This window comes from Ornithorhynchus anatinus, chromosome 6 (genome assembly GCF_004115215.2).
Source record: "Ornithorhynchus anatinus isolate Pmale09 chromosome 6, mOrnAna1.pri.v4, whole genome shotgun sequence".
Lineage (NCBI taxonomy): Eukaryota > Metazoa > Chordata > Mammalia > Monotremata > Ornithorhynchidae > Ornithorhynchus > Ornithorhynchus anatinus.
The window spans coordinates 45,404,803-45,421,697 of NC_041733.1; the positions used below are offsets into that span (position 1 = coordinate 45,404,803).

Genomic DNA, 16,895 nt, shown 5'->3' on the forward strand with positions numbered 1-16,895 from the left:
CTTTTCTTTTAGACTCTGAACGTACGCCAGCTAGCACACGTTCCAAAATAAAAAAGAACTTTTCGATAGATTCACTTCAAGGAAGAGGTCGTGCTCCTCTGAAAATATTTACTAAAACTTCTTTGGCATCGAAAGGTTGTTCTTTCTCATATATATCTACACACAGTCATTCAGGTCGGTGTCCTGCTTTGGCCCTCTGGCAATACTATACAACATAATTAGAGGAAAACAAAAACCTACAGATAGATGTACAGGTACACGTAAGGATGTACGGGTACAATTGTAAGCAATTTGGAAAACTGGGAGAAGATCACCCTAGAACGTCACCCTCCGGATAGTCTTTTTCCTGCTATTCGTTCAAACCCACTGTGGCTTTCCCTTGTCTGTGGGATGCTCCCAGATCTCGTGGTAGCTCGGGGGACGAGCGGCGGCGGCGTCTCTGTTGCCGAATTGTCCACTCCAAGCGCTTAGTACAGTGCTCTGCACATAGTAAGCGCTCAATAAATACAATTGAATCGAATGAACGAATGATGACACCGCCTGCTCCTCGAGAGCCTGAATTGTCCCGGTCGATAACCCTCCCCACCGGCCGTTCCCCGGCTCTCGGGACAAGGGGGTTTTTCCTAATCGGTTCTTTTCTTCCAAACCCATCTTAAGAATAGGATTCCGAAAGACTTGACCCGCTTTGAACTAGATCTGCAGAGGCCCTGGGGATTTTGGGAAGCGGCTTCGGGGTGGGACGGGGAGGAGGAAGAGAGACTATAAAAACCCTGAGAATTCCCAAGTCCTCTAACAGCTTGGGTCCAGGCTGAACGCCTTGAAGTCGGAAGGGATCGGGCCCACCCTCTTGGCAACCGGCCCGCCCCCCACCAAGAGGGGGGTGTCCACGCTCTGTGGCGGCCGCAGCCCGGGGGGAGCCGCCTGCGAGGGAGATGGGGGGCCCTCGGGGACCCCAGCGCCAGCCCCTCGGCTTCACTGAGAGACAATGACTTGCTGCATGGCCAGTCCATTGAGAGCCAGGGTGGGCGGCGGTGGCTGTGGCGGAGGGGGTGGGGGCGGCGGGGGGAACAAGGCCCCGGACATGTCCGAACAAGTCACCGGGTCGGATCCGGGCACGGGGCTCACGGACCCTGAGTCACTCTGGATGGTGCCTAAGCTGCCGTCAAAATGAGTCATTTTCTTCTTCATGAGTTTTCGCTCTTTGGCTCTGCGGTTCTGGAACCAGATCTTCACCTGGCGGGAAAGAAAAGGCGAGACGGTCAGTCAATCCTTCGGACGATGGGACTTCTCGAGCTGGGCGCGGAGCCCTGCACTGATTTCTTGGGAGCGTGCAAAGACTGGGGTATTTCTATGGCGCTTACTATGGGCCGAGCACAGTTCTAAGTCCCGGGGTGGAGACGAGGTAATCGCTTTGGACGCGGACTCCGGTCATCCTGGGGCTCACGGTCCAAGTAGGAGGGAGAATAAGTACTGAACTCCCGTTTTACAGATCAGGAAATTGAGGCCCAGACGAGTGAAGCGATTTGACCGAGGTCCACATGGCAGGCCAGAGGCAGAGCCGGGATTAGAAGCCAGGTTCTCGGACTCCAAGGCCTCACGCTCTTTCCACTAGGCTCCACTCCTCCCCTAATATAATCGACAGACGTGATCGCTGGCGGGGTTTCGGCAACAACCCGGGGGACCACTAATTCCAGGTACAAAGAACAGAAAGGTCACCCATTCGGGATGTTCAGAGACGTTCAGCCCGCGGAGAACTGGAAGCTGGCTTCCCTTTTGCCATAGTCATTCATTCATTCACTCGTTCAATCACATTTATTAAGCTTTAACTGTGTGCGGAGCACTGTACTCAGCACGCTCGGAAAGTACAATTCGGCAACAGGTAGAGACAATCCCTACCCAACGATGGGCTCACAGTCTAGAAGGGGGGAATAACGATCGTGTTTGTTAAACGCTTACTATGTGCCGCGCGCTGTTCTAACCGCTGGGGTAGATATAAGGAAAGCAGGTTGCCCACGTGGGCTCACAGTCTTTACCCCCATTTTACAGATGAGGTAACTGAGGCACAGAGAAGTTAAGTGACTTGCCCAGAGTCACACAGTTGACAAGTGGCAGGACGGGGATTAGAACCCACGACCTCTGACTCCTAAATCCCTGCTCTTTCCACTAAGCTACGTTGCTTCTCGGCGCTGGGGTTGATACAAGGTTGCCCCACGTGGGTTTACAGTCTCCACCCCCCCCCCATTTTCCAGATGAGGTAACTGAGGCAAAGAGAAGCCAAGCGACTTCCCAAAGTCACACAGCAGACAAGGGGCGGAGCCGGGACTAGAACCCACGACCTCAGATTTAAGTTTGCTCTTCCTATAGGGCCGAGCTCAAATCCCTCTGTCCACATGGGTATTCTGGAAACTTATGAGAAGCAGCGTGGCTCAGTGGAAAAAGCCCGGGCTTGGGAGTCAGAGGTCATGGGTTCGAAACCCGGCTCTGCCACTTGGCAGCTGTGTGACTGTGGGCTAGTCACTCAACATCTCTGTGCCTCAGTTCCCTCATCTGTAAAATGGGGATTTGAAACTGTGAGCCTCCCGTGGGACAACCTGATGACCCTGTATCTCCCCCAGCGCTTAGAACGGTGCTCTGCATATAGTAAGCGTTTAACAAATACTAACATTATTATTATTATAGAAAAAATATTTATTTTAAAATCACGCTCTGCTGCCCCTTTCCCCCACCCTCTCAATTTGTCCCCTTCTTTCCTCTCCAAGGATTTCAATCAATAATATTTACTGACCATCTGCTGTATGTAAAACATTGTACTAAGTGCTTGGGAGAGTATAATCCCACTAGACCGTAAACTCCTCGAGGGCAGAGGATCGTGTCTCCCGACTTTATGGTATTGCGCTCTCCCAAGCACTCAGTCCAGTGTTCTGCGGCGAATAAGCGCTCAATAAATACCACTGATTGATAGATTGAACGTACAAGATACAATCCCTGACCGCTGTGTAATTTACGATCTAATGGGGGAAGCAGGCAGACATAAATCAGTAAATCAACCGCAGAGACGGAGCAGGAGGAAGAATTCAGAATCAGCTAGTAATTGCGAGAGTAACAAAATTTGGCCGTGAGCCCCATGTGGGACAGGGGCTGTGTCCAACCTGATTATCTCGTATCTACCCCAGCCCCAAGTACAAGACTGGGCACATACTAAATGCTCGACAAGTGACTCAATTATTCATGAGTGAATAATGAGGTAAAGCATAGAAAACGATTGACGAGTGCCAAGGTGGATGTTGCGGTGAACTATCCTGGGGTGGAAATGAGTTGGGGAAGGTACCCCGGAGGAAGTGGGATTTTAGGAGGGCTTTGAAGCAGAGGGGGCCTAACCGGCAGATCTGGCACAGGGCTTACAGTCTAACTGGAGGGGAGAACAGGAATTGAATTTCCATTTGACAGATGAGGAACACGAAAGAAGTTATGTGACTTATTCCAAATCAAAGAGCCGGCACGAGGAAAACTAGTGAGAAAACTGGGAAAATACCCAGACCAAACACCCAAGCTTCTCCCCCATGGGGCCTCCAGTTCAGCCCCAAAACGCCCAGCTTCCCCATGGGCTGTGAGTTCGAGGCCCAGCCTCCCCAAGCTCCTCTCGCTTCCTCAGGCAAACCCATTCGGGATGAGGAAAGAGACAAACAGGAGACGCTGGTAGTTGGGGAGGAAGCATCTGAGAGTAAGCAGTCTGTCTTGGTCCCCTTGGTGGCAGGGTCTCCTCCCCCTTCCCCCACCCTGGATCTAGAGGTGGGGCCCATCTGACATGGGACATTCTGCCACCAAGTTGCGGCTGCTCCCGTTTGGCAACAGCCAACAGACGCGGACGGAGCCCTGGCCGAATTCCCTTAAGCCTTGGGCGATCGCTCCTGTGTCATCATCCTATAAAGCGGTTTCCCTGGTTTGCCAAGAGGACCTGCTCAACTAAAGCATCCACTGCCAGGGCAGAGTGGCAGATTCAGGGGAAGGGTGATCTAAAGGGACCCCCCTCCACCCCATTTCAAGCTTTTGTCACTTCCCACTGCAACACTCTCCTCACAGGTCTCCAGCCTCTTCCTCCTTCCATATAAAGTCAGCCCCCTGCCCAGATCATCATTCTATATTGCTATTTCATGCAATAGTATTTATTGAGCACTTACTATGTGCACAGCACTGTACTAAGGGCTTGGAATGGACAATTCGGCAACAGAATTGAAACCTGTCTCTCCAACGGACCCTCTGCCTCAAGCAGAAGCTCCCGGTAATTGGCTACAAGGCTCCCTTCGACTTCTCTCTCTCTCACCTAATCTGCTCGAGTCACCTGCAACTCAACAGCTGGTGCTCTTCCTTCCTCCCAAATTCACCTTCCAATTTCTCCCTCCTACTCAGATGTGAACCCCTAGGAACTAGCCTTTCTTTCCGTAGACTTGAAGGGAAAAGTTTGGGGGCCAGCGGGTCTCGATCTGAACAAGAATTCACCAATCAGGATAAGGGTTATTATGTTTATAATAATGATAACATAATAAAAATAATATGTGATATTTGTTAAACACTATAGTGCCGAGATAATCAGGTTGGACGCAGTCCCCATCCCACAGGGGGCTCACAGGATATGGGGGAGGGAGAACAGGGATTTCACGTCATTTTACAAATGAAGAACCTTTGGCCCAGAGAGGTGAAGAGACCATCCCAAAATGACACAGGAGGCATGTGTCAGAGCGGAGATTCCTGACTCCCAGCCCTGTGTGGTTTTTCACTAAGATGCAATGTTTCCCCTCCGCCTCCAAAGTCTTCTCTGGATTTGGACATTCTTCGGCCTCCGAAGAAGAAGGAAAATGACAACTGTGGCATTTGTTAAGTTCTTACTACGTGCCAGGCACTGGACTAAATACTGGGGTAAATACAAGATAATTGGGTTAGACACGGTCCCTGTCCCGCCTGGGGCCCACAGTCTTAATCCCCATTTTACGGATGAGGAAACCGAGGCACAGAGAAGTGATTTGCCCAAGGTGATCCGGCAGACGGGTTGTGGAGCCAGAATTAGAACCCAGGTCCTCTGATTCCTAGGCCCGACTCTTTCTACTAGGCCACACTGCTTCTCAGTGCTGATACTGTTGATTCACCTCCTTTGCATCCTGCACCTTTTCCTAGGATTCTCATGCAGGGGAATCCCCGGGGAAGCTCCCCTATGCTTCCTATAAACTCGTGCTCTTGACTCTCCCAAGGAAACACCTGGCCTCTCCCTCCCCCATGGCCTCGTTCATGCCTCTCCTCCAAAGCCCTTCTGGAAAGCCACCTCCTCCGGGAGGTCTTCCCCAATCGATTACGCCCCCCCCCTTCCATTTGAGTCCTCGTGCGTTCGTCTGCTTAATCATCGATTCCCGATCTATCTCTGTCCCTTGCGATGATTATCTGCAGCCGTTTTCTGGATCTTAACTGTGGCGTAGTCACTGATTTACAGGCCCTCTCTCCCCTTTCAGGCTGCAAGTTCTCAAAGACATGGACAATGATAATAATAATTTGAATAATAATAAAAATAATGGCACCTATTAAGCTCTTACTATGTGTCAATCACACATAGATACAAGTTAATGAGGTCGGATACAGTCCCTGTCCCACGTGGGATGGGACTCACCATCTAAGTAGTAGGGAGAGCAGGGTTTCTTAGGTCTGTGGGACCTGATTATCTTGTACCAATCAATCAATGGTACTTATTGAGTGCTATTATGTGCAGCACACTGTACTAAGCGCTTGGGAGAGTACAATACAGCAGAGTTAGCAGAATCTTTCCCTGCCTACAATGAGCTTACAGTCTAGAGGGGGAGACAGCGATGAATATAAACAATTTATAATAATACATAACTTAAAGATATGTAATAAATGCTGTGGGGTTGAGGGTGGGGTGAATATTAAATGCCCGAAGGTCACAGATCCAAGTGCAGAAACGACTTAGAAGGGAGAGGAAGCCGGGGAAAACAGAGCATTGGGGAAGACCTCTTGGACAAAACACTATGTGCTAAACACTGGGGTAGATTCAAATACCACTATTATTCTTATAATAATGAACAGGTATGAATCCACATTTTACAGTTGAGGAAGCTAAGGGGAAGTGATTTGCCCAAGGTCACACTGGAGGCAAGGGGCAGAGGCAGGATTTGAACCCAGAATCTCCTAGGTCTTTCCATTAGATCATCTACTTCCCTAGGGATCGCTCTTCTTTTTTTGCTCATTCTCCAAATGTCCAATCCCACGCTTCACTCACAGAAACACCAATTCCCTCTCTCTTCCTCCTTCCTTCCCTTCCTCTTTCTTTTTTCCTCTATTTCTCTTCCTCTCTCTCTCTCAGGGTAAGGGATTTCTCCCTCGTGATGGCATTTGTTGAGCGCTTACTGTGTGCAAAGCACTCTTCTAAGCGCTGGGGGGGGTGTACGGGGTGATCAGGTTGTCCCACGTGAGGCTCACAGTCTTCATCCCCATTTTACAGATGAGGGAACTGAGGCCCAGAGAAGTCAAGTGACTCGTCCAAGGTCACACAAAGGCAGAGCCGGGATTCGAACCCATAACATCTGCCTCCCAAGCCCGGGCTCTTTCCACTGAGCCACGCTGCTGTGGACTTGGTGTCTGTGGCAGATATCAGAGAGTCTCTGCGTGTGAGGTGGAAAAGTCTGAGCCAAGGAGTCTCTCCAGGGATGTTGAAATCTTTGGGTCTGCTGCCTCCCTGAGCTGAAGTGAGATCAGATCAAATTGTTTTTTTTAAAAAAAAAAATGTTACTTTTTAAGTGCTTACTAGGGGCCAGGCACTGTACTAAGCACTGGGGTTAATACAATTGTCTCCCCTCCTACTAAGATTGTGAGCCCCACTGCGAGCCAGGCACTGCGTCCAACCTAAATAACTTGTATCTACCGTAGCGCTCAGAACAGTGCTTGACCCATAGTAAGTGCTTAATAAAAGCCACAATACTAGCAATAACGACAACAATCACCCATCATCATATCGGACACAATCCCTGTTCCACGGGGGGCCCACCATCTAAGTAAGAGGGTGGAGGATTTAATCCTCATCTGATGGATGAGCTGAGGCACAGAGATCTTCAGGGACTCACCCAAGGACACACAGCAGGTAAGTGTGGAGCTGGGATTAGAACCCAGGTCCTCAGGTCCTCTTTGTCCTAGAGCCCACCACTTCTCTGGGCATTTGTGAGAAATCCGGAGCACGGGCGGTGGGGCGAGGGTAAGCGGGGGTATTGCCCCATTAGGGAGTCAGCCTAGAGCCACAAAAACCTCTCTGTCCTGTCTCAGTTGCTCTAGAACTTTCCCTGACAACATCTTCCAGTCTCCAACCCAGCACCTTCCAGCTCCCACGTGCTCACATCCAATTTTCTCCGTGTGGGCTGGCTTCGGTTATAATGACAAAAACGGTGGGACTTTTTAAGCACTTCTCCTGGGCTAAGCACTGTGCTAGGCGCTGGCGCAGGGACGGGATAATCGGCTCAGACCCCGTCCCTATGCGCCACGGGGCTCCGGGCCTCGGGTTCCTTCACCTCCGCTGCCCCTCTTCAGAATCACTGAGGCTTGGCATCATCCTGGGCATCACCCTGAGAGGCAGCATGGCCTAGTGGCAAGAGCCCATGCTTGGGAGTCAGAGGACGTGGGTTCTAGTTCTGGCTCGGCCACTTGTCTGCTGTGTGACCTCGGGCAAGTCACTTCGCTTCTCTGTGCCTCACTTACCTCATCTGTAAAATGGGGATAAAGACTGTGAGCCCCTCAGGGACTGGCTCCGACCTTTCATTCATTCACTCAATAGTATTTATTGAGCACCTACTATGTGCAGAGCACTGTACTAAGCGGTTGGAATGGACAATTCGGCAACAGAGACAATCCCCGCCCAATGACGGGTTCACAGTCTAATCAATCTGATTACCCTGTGTCTACCCCAGCACTTAGAACAGTGCTCTGCACATAGTAAGCGCTTAACATATACCAACATTATTATTAATCGGGGGAAACAGACGGCAGAGCGAAAGAGAACGAAACAAAAACAAGGCAACATTATCACGATAAATAAAATCCAGGGGATGTACACCGACCTGATTATCTTGTATCTACCCCAGTGCTTAGAACAGTGCTGGGTGCAGAGTAAGCACTTAACAAATACTATAATTACTAGGATTTTTATTTGGGCCACTGCTCTGGGGGACTTGCAGAAGAATCAGGAAGTGGCCCAGACCATGAGCTCGAAATGGACCAAGCCGGGGCTGCCTCTGTCCGGCCTGAGCAGGCCAGGAGGAGGGCAGTGGCTGGGCCTGGCCCATGCCAGACCCCCCTGGCTCAGTGGAAAGAGCCCGGGCTTGGGAGTCAGAGGTCATGGGTTCAAATCCAGGCTCTGCCGCTTGTGGGCAAGTCACTTAATTTCTCTGTGCCTCAGTTACCTTATCTGTAAAATGGGGATGAAGACCGCGAGCCTCAGGTGGGGCAACCTGATTACCCTGTATCTTCCCCAGTGTTTAGAACAGTGATCTGCACATAGTAAGCACTTAACAAATACCAACATTATTATTATTATTACCTGCAACTGGGCCAACTTCAACTCCCAAACCCCAGGGAATGGGCCTGGCTCCATCCTCCCCTCTGTCTCTTCCTCGTCCACGGCGTTCAACCACCTTCCCCAGCTCTTCCTGCGGCTCCGGGCAACACTCCGGGGCAGTTTAGGAGCCCAATCCTAGTACCCCGTGGGTAAGTCAACTTCTCTGCGCCTCAGTTTCCTCAACCTTAAAATGGGGGTTCGATACTTGACCTTTCCCCTACTTAGACTGCAAGCCCCATGGGAGTCAGGGAATGTGTCCGATCTGACTGCACCGTATCTATCCTAGAGCTTAGGACAGTGCTTGGCACATAGTGAGAGCTTGATAGAGACCATATTGAACTGTGATAATAACAACAGGCATTCAGTGAACTCCAAAGAGATCACTTCCTGATGGTGTATGTGTGTGTCAGTCGTTCAATCATATTGACCATGGGCTTGCTGTGCAGAATACTGTACTAAGTGGTTGGGAGAGTACAATACAACAATAAACAGACACATTCCCCACCCACTAACGTGGGTGTGCACACGCGCAAATTTACACTGGCTAAATTATATCTCCTTGGGGAGGGTTTCCCAGGGACCGGATGAAAGTCCACACCTAAAACGCTCCACTTAATAACCCAAAGCTCCATCCTTCCCTTCCCCTCCCCAGATACGAGCCCATTAAAATAACCCATCCCCGGCCCACCAAGCCGGGGTGGGGAAGCAGTCGGAAGCTTCTGGCCGGAGTGTCCCGCGAGTCTCTGCGCTCCCTTAGTCGGCTGGAGGAGAGAAGCCAAACTGGCTTCTCCAGCAAACTATGGGCAAGAGCAGGGAGAAGAGAGGGCCAGATGGGCCAGCCGCCATTTGAGTCTTCCTCGAGGGCGACTTTGTCTCCGGCCCTGTCTCGCTCTCGCTCCCTTTCCTGTCAGTTCAGCTGCGTAGAACTGAGATGGTTTGGTGGAGGAGGAGCGAGGCGCTAGTGGAAAGAGCCTGGACCTGGGAGTCAGAGGGCCTGGATCCTAATCCCTTCTCCATCATGTCCCTGCTGTGTGACTTGGGGCAACTTCTCTCTATCTCAGTTCCCCCAACTGCAAAATGAGAATTCAATCCTTGCTCTCCCTCCTACCTGGACTTTGAGCCCCACATGGGACCTGACGATCTTGTATCTACCTCTTGACAGTACTTGGCACATAGTATGCGCTTAACAAATATCACAATTATTATCTTATCAGCAAGAGGGATCAACGTTACCCTGAGCTCCCTGGAGCATGGACCTGGGAGTCAGAAGATCATGGGTCCTAATCCTTGCTCTGCCACATGTCAGTGGTGTGACCTTGGGCAAGTCGCTTCACTTCTCTGCGCCTCAGTTATCTTGCTGTAAAATGGGGATTGAGACCGTGAGCCCCACGTGGGGCAGGGACTGTGTCCAACCCAATTTCTTTGTATCCAACCCAGTGCTTAGGACAGTGTCTGGCACATATAGGCCCTTAATAAATACTATTATTATTATTTTAATAACCAATCAGTAGTTTTTATTGAGCACTTACTGTATGCGGAGCACTGTAGGGCTGGGCAAGTAGTCAGAGGGAAGCCAGGATGAGGATTGTTTTTTAATGGTATTTGTTAAGCACTTACTATGCTAAGCACTGGGGTAGAGACAAGATAATCAGGTTGGACACAGTCCCCATCCCACATGGGGCTCAGAGTCTAAGTTGGAGGATGGAGAGTTGAATCCCCATTTTACAGATGAGGTAACTGAGCCACAGAGAAGTGAAGCAGCTGGTCCAAGGATGGGTTAGAAACGATCATTCTGTCTTTATACTCTGCCATTTCCCCTCTTGGTCATTTATTTGTATTTATTTATTCCCCCAATACATTATAAGCTCTTTGTGGGCAGGGATCGGATCATGTCTTCCAACTTTATTATAATGACTGTAAACCCGTCAACGGGCAGGGATTGTCTCTATCTGTTGCCGAACTGTCCATTCCAAGTGCTTAGTACAGTAGTCTGCACATAGTAAGTGTTTAATAAATATTACTGAATGAATAATGACAGTGATAATAATAATTGTGGTTTTTGTTAAGGGCTGACTATGCACCCAGCACAATGCTTAGCACTGGGGTAGATACAAAATAATCAGGTTGGACACAGCCCCTGCCCAACCTCGGACTCACAGTCTAAGAAGGAGGAAGAGCAGGTAGTAAATCCTTATTTTAAAGATGAGGAAACTGAGACATAGAGAAACTAGGTAACTTGCCCAAGGTCAAGCAGCAGGTAAGTGGCAGAGCAGGGATTAGGACCCCATTCCTCTGACTTCCAGGCTGGTGTTCTTCCCCTTAGGCCCACGCTGCTTCTCAGATGGACTCTCCCAAACATTTAGGACAGTGCTCTGCACACAATAAGCTGTCAATAAATACCACCGAACGACTGATCGATTAAGTCTAGGAGCCGCGAGAAAGTGGTTCTAATCCCAGCTCTGCTATACGAGTTGGAGTGAGTCACTTTATCTCAGGGTACTTATCTTGAGTTTTCCTTCTACTGTGCTCTCCCAAATGCTTAGGTCAGTGCTCTGCACACAGTAAGCACTCAATAAGTACCACTGAGGGACTGATTGATTGTGCTCTTCCAAACTCTTAGTTCAGCAATTCACACTCTTTTGGTGCTCAACAAATCCTCGCTATGCCTACTCTCTCTCACAGCCTCTTAGACTGTGAACCCCACATCGAGCAGAGACTCTAAAGGACAGGATTATCTTGTATTTAATTTAATAGTATTTATTGAGCGCTTACTATGTGCAGAGCACTGTACCAAGCGCTTGTATCTACCCCCAGTGCTTAGCACATGTAAGCATTTAATGAACGTCAACCAATCCGGCATATTTATCGAGCGCTTATGTGTACAAAGTATTTGGGAGAGTACAATATAACAGAGTTGTAGACACATTCCCTTCCCACAACAAGCTCCAAGTCTAGGGGGAAGAACTGACATTAATATAAATAAATTATGGATATGCACATAAATGCTGTGGGGCTGAGGGAGGAGTGAATAACGGGAGCAAATGGGGGCGACATGGACCAGAGTAGGAAAAGAGGAAATGAAGGCTTAGGGAAGGCCTTTTGCCTTCAATAAAGCTTTGGGAGAGAGTAATTGTCTGTCAGATGTGAAGAGGGAGGGCGTTCCAGGCCAGAGGCAGGATGTGGGCAAGAGGTTAGCGGCGAGATAGACGAGTTCGAAGAACGGCAAATAGGTTGCCAATACAGGAGTGAAATGTGCGGGCTGGGTTGAAATAGGAGAGCAGCCAGGTGAGGTAGGAGCAGGCAAGGTGATTGAGCGATTTAAAGCCGATGGTAAGGAGTTTCTGTTGGATGTGGAGGTTTACGGGCGGTCCCTGAGGTTTGTGGAAACGTGGACCGAACGTTTTTGGGAAAAATGATCCGGGCAGCAGAGGGAAGCATGGATGGGAGTGGGGAGAGATAGGAGGCAGGGAGGTCAGCCACGAGGCTGATACAGTAGTGAAGATGGGATAGGAGAAATCCTTGGATTAATGCATTAGCCGTTTGGATGGAGAGGAAAGGGCAGATTTCAGCTACGCCGTGAAGGTTGAGCCGACAGGATTTAGGGATAGATTGAATATGTGGGTTGAATGAGAGAGCCGAGTCAAGGTAACGCCAAGGTTATGGGCCAGGTTGGATAATGTTTCCAGGAGAAGGGGGTGATCCGTCAGTGCCGAGAAGGGAGTTAAACATCTGGAACAACTGGCGAGGGCAATGGGTATGTGTGTCAATAAGGATAGAGAAATCATTTGGCCGGGCAGCGGGGCCACAAGTACCGAAGTGGATGAAGTTGGCCTGATATCTAGATTTCCGGCAGCAGCGCTCTAAGGCTCGTGCACGGGAGTGAAGGAAGCGCACTGTGCAGGTGATCCAGGGCTGTGGGTTAGCGGTATGGGACCGATGAAGGGATAGGGCAGCGAGTGCCATCAGTAATTAACTGTGGGCTCAAGATCGAAAAGGATATCGGTCCTCCAATCCCTGCCTGGATCAAAATCACTGTCATCCATAGGTTAGGGACGATCTTTCCTTTATTAACCGAGAAGCAGTACGGTTAGTAGAAAGAGCACGGCAGGACCTGTTTTCTGATCCTGGCCTATCTGCTGTGTGACCTTGGGTATGTCACTTAACTTCTCTGTATCTCGGTTCCCTCATCTGTAAAATGGGGAATAAACACTCAATCTCCTCATCCCCTCCTACCTCAACTCGCCACTCTCCTATTACAACCCAGCCCGCACACTCCGCTCCTCTAATGTTAACTTTCTCACTGTACCTCGATCTCATTTATCTTTCCACTGACCTCTCGTCCGCTTCCTGCCTCTGGTCTGGAATTCCCTCCCTCTCATATCTGACAGACAACTACTCTGTTGAAGGTGCAGCTCCCTCAGGAGCCCTCCTTTTCCCTTCTCCCACTCCCTTCTGCGTCGCCCTGACTTGCTCCCTTTATTCAACCCCACTCCCAGCCCCTCGGCACTTAATCTGTCATTTATTTATTTATAGTAATGTCACTCTCCCCTCTAGATCGTAAACTCTACAGGGCAGGGAATGTGTTTATTGTTATAGTGTACTCTCCCAACCCCTAGTACAGTGCTCTGCACAGAGTAAGCGCTCAATAAATACAACTGACTGACAGCCTCACGTGGGACAACCTGATTACCCTGTATCTACCCCAGCGCTTAGAACAGTGCTCTGCACATAGTAAGCGCTTAACAAATACCAACATTAGAGAAGCAGTGTGGCTCAGTGGAAAGAGCCCGGGCTTGGAAACCAGAGGTCATGGGTTTGAATCCCATCTCTGCCACTTGTCAGCTGTGTGACTGTGGGCAAGTCACTTCACTTCTCTGGGCCTCAGTTACCTCATCAGTAAAATGGGGATTAACTGTGAGCCTCACGTGGGATAACCTGATGACCCTGTATCCACCCCAGTGCTTAGAACAGTGCTCTGCACATAGTAAGTGCTTAACAAATACCAACATTATTATTATTATTATTATGAGGGACAGGGACTGTGTCAATCAATCAATCAATCAATCATATTTATCGAGGGCTCACTGGGTCCAGCCTGATTATAATAATGTTGGGATTTGTTAAGCGCTTACTATGTGCAGAGCACTGTTAATAATGTTGGTATTCTGTTCTACTGGTATTCTGGGTACTGTTCTAAGCACTGGGATAGATACAGGGTCATCAGTTTGTCCCACGTGAGGCTCACAGTCTTTAACCCCATTTTACAGATGAGGTCACTGAGGCACAGAGAAGTTAAGTGACTTGCCCACAGTCTCACAGCTGACAGGTGGCTTGTATCTACCTGGAACATAGTAAGTGCTTAACAAATACCATTAAAAATAAGCCAGGCACAGGTCTCAGTATGTGCAGGAGAAAGGATAGGTAGGTGTCAGGATTGGCTCTTGGCAGCCTCTGGTGCTCTTTCAATCTCTGAACAGGTCTTCTCTCTCATTGTTCCGAGAAGGAGCAATGGTAGGATGGACAAAGGAGCGGGGATGGGATGTTGGTTCTTGATTCTATTTATTGTAATTAAGTTGTCTTGTTTTTGTCCATCTGCCTCCCCCGATGAGACCGTAAGCCCATCAATGGGCAGAAATTGTCTCTATCTGTTGCCGAGTTGTCCATTCCCAGCGCTTAGTACAGTGCTCTGCACATAGTAAGTGCTCAATAAATACTATTGAATGAATGAATGAATGTTGGGACAGGAGAGGAGCACGAGGCTGATTTCAGTAACCCTGCATGGCTGCCCTGTGTCTCTGGGAAATCTCCCTCCCTAGAACCCGTTGAAGACTTTTCTAGACCCTGGGGTCTACTGGCATTTTCTCAGCATTCTCCATTCAAATTCTGGAGGCCAGTTTCCTGTCTCCCTGATCTGCAGGAGGTGAGAAGCAGTGGAGAGGAAGAAGCCGGAGGCGGGAAAGAGCAGTCTTGGGTGTAAGCGATGAGGATTTGGCTTTCAATTCATTCATTTAATAGTATTTATTGAGCGCTTACTATGTGCAGAGCACTGCACTAAGGGATTGGAATGGACAATTTGGCAACAGATAGAGACAATCCCTGCCCAATGACAGGCTCACGGTCTAATCGGGGGAGACGGACGGCAGAGCAAAACAGAGCGAAACATGCACACACGCACACATGCACACACGCTTTGCACATGCACACCCGGCTTGCACACGCACATTCACGCATTCTGGCCTCAGCAAGGACCAGGCCGCCCACCATCCCTGATGGCACCGCTGGAGAGGGGTGAAAAGAAGTCCAGAGGGACATTTTGAATAATGATAATAATAATAATGATAATAATAATGATAATGATGATGGCATTTGTTAAGCGCTTACTATGTGCAAAGTACCATTCTTAGCCCTGGGGGGGATACAAGGTGCTCAGGTTGTCCCACGTGGGGTTCACAGTCTTCACCCCCATTTTCCAGATGAGGTAAGTGAGGCACAGAGAAGTGAAGTGACTTGCCCAAAGTCACACAGCTGACAAGTAGCGGAGCTGGGATTCGAACCCATGACCTCTGACTTCTCAGCCCTGGCTCTTTCCACTGAGCCACGCTGCTTCTCTAATGGTTCTCAGTTCTCTTCTTCAGTTCGGCTTCTCAGTTCTCTGACTGAGCCACGGCCAGGTACAGGGCCACCAGGCACAGGCATGCAGTCAGTCAGTCAGTCGATGGTATTTATTGAGTGCTTACTGGGTACAGGGCACTGTAAGCACTTGGGATAGTACAATATAACAATAAACAGACACATCCCCTGCCCACAGCGAGTTTCTAGTCTAAAGGGGGGAGCCACTGCATAAATGCAGGGAGCCGCTGGTTGCTCTTTACCTAGGCTTTGCCTGGGCAAGACTATCAAGCACCACCCTAGTCAGAACTGGATTTTTGTTTTGCTGAGAGCTGGAGTGGCTTGAATTTTCTCTCCTTCATTCATTCATTCATTCAATAGTATTTATTGAGCGCTTACTATGTGCAGAGGACTGTACTAAGTGCTTGGAATGGACAAATTGGTAACAGATAGAGACAGTCCCTGCCCTCTGACGGTCTTACAGTCTAATCGGGGGAGACGGACAGACAAAAACAATAGCAATAAATAGAATCGAGGGGATGAACATCTCATTAAAACAATAGCAAATAAATAGAATCAAGATGATGTACATCTCATTAACAAAATAAATAGAGTAATGAAAATATTTACAGTTGAGCGGACGAGCACAGTGCTGAGGGGAGGGGACGGGAGGCGGGAGGAGCAGAGGGAAAGGGGGGAAAGGAGGGCTTAGTTGAGGAGAGGTGAAGAGGAGGTAGAGGGGGAGCAGAGGCAGCAGAGGGAAAAAGGGAAGCTCAGTCTGGGAAGGCCTCTTGGAGGAGGTGAGCTTTAAGTAGGGTTTTGAAGATGGGAAGAGAATGAGTTTGGCGGAGGTGAGGAGGGAGGGCTTTCCAGGACCGCGGGAGGACGTGGGCCGGGGGTCGACGGCGGGTTAGGCGAGAACGGTGGACGGTGAGGAGGTGGGCGGCAGAGGAGTGGAGCGTGCGGGGTGGGCGGTAGAAAGAGAGAAGGGAGGAGAGGTAGGAGGAGGCAAGGGGATGGAGAGCCTTGAAGCCTAGAGTGAGAAGTCTCCCGACTCCTTCCCTCCCTTCCCCACGCAGCCCTCACCCAGGAGGACACAGCTGGAACCCAGCCAGCTCTGAGTTCAAGAGTAGCCATGAATGGGGAGGTTCCATGGGCTGAGAAGAAAGGGAGAAGCAAAAGACCTGGAGATCAATGAATCAATGAATGAGTGCTTACTATGTGCAGAGCACTGTCCTAAATCCTTAGGAAAAAGAGTTGGTAGACAAGTTCCCTGCCCACTCCGAGCTTACGGTCTCGAGGAGGGGAGAAGAGAAAAAACAAAGCAACAGAGGCTTGGCAGCACGGCTCAGTGGAAAGAGCAAGGGCTTGAGAGGCCGAGGTGGTGGGTTCTAATCCCGTCTCTGCAGTTTGTCCGCTGTGTGACTTTGGGCAAGTCACTTAACTTCTCTGTGTCTGTTACCTCATCTGTAAAATGGGGATTACGACCGTGAGCCCCACGTGGGATAACCTGATCACCCTGTATACACCCCAGCGCTTAGAACAGTGCTTTGCACACAGTAAGCACTTAACTAATGACAGCATCATCCTCCGCATGTCTAATCTAATTGCTCTGTATCTCACCCAGGGTTTAGCCCAGTCTCCTGCAAAGAGTAAGCGTATCGCAAACACCACAATTCTTCTC

General features: G+C 49.6%; 1 protein-coding gene across 1 annotated transcript in view; it reads right to left on the minus strand.

The window, feature by feature from the left end:
• Nucleotides 1-972: 972 nt before the first annotated feature.
• Nucleotides 973-16,895, minus strand: part of LOC114812842 (homeobox protein CDX-4-like) — a 34,396-nt gene continuing 18,473 nt past the window's right edge. Inside the window, exon 3 of the mRNA XM_029067217.1 lies at nucleotides 973-1,233. Within this exon, the coding sequence (XP_028923050.1) occupies nucleotides 973-1,233 (261 nt within the window). The remainder of the gene's footprint in view (nucleotides 1,234-16,895) is intronic.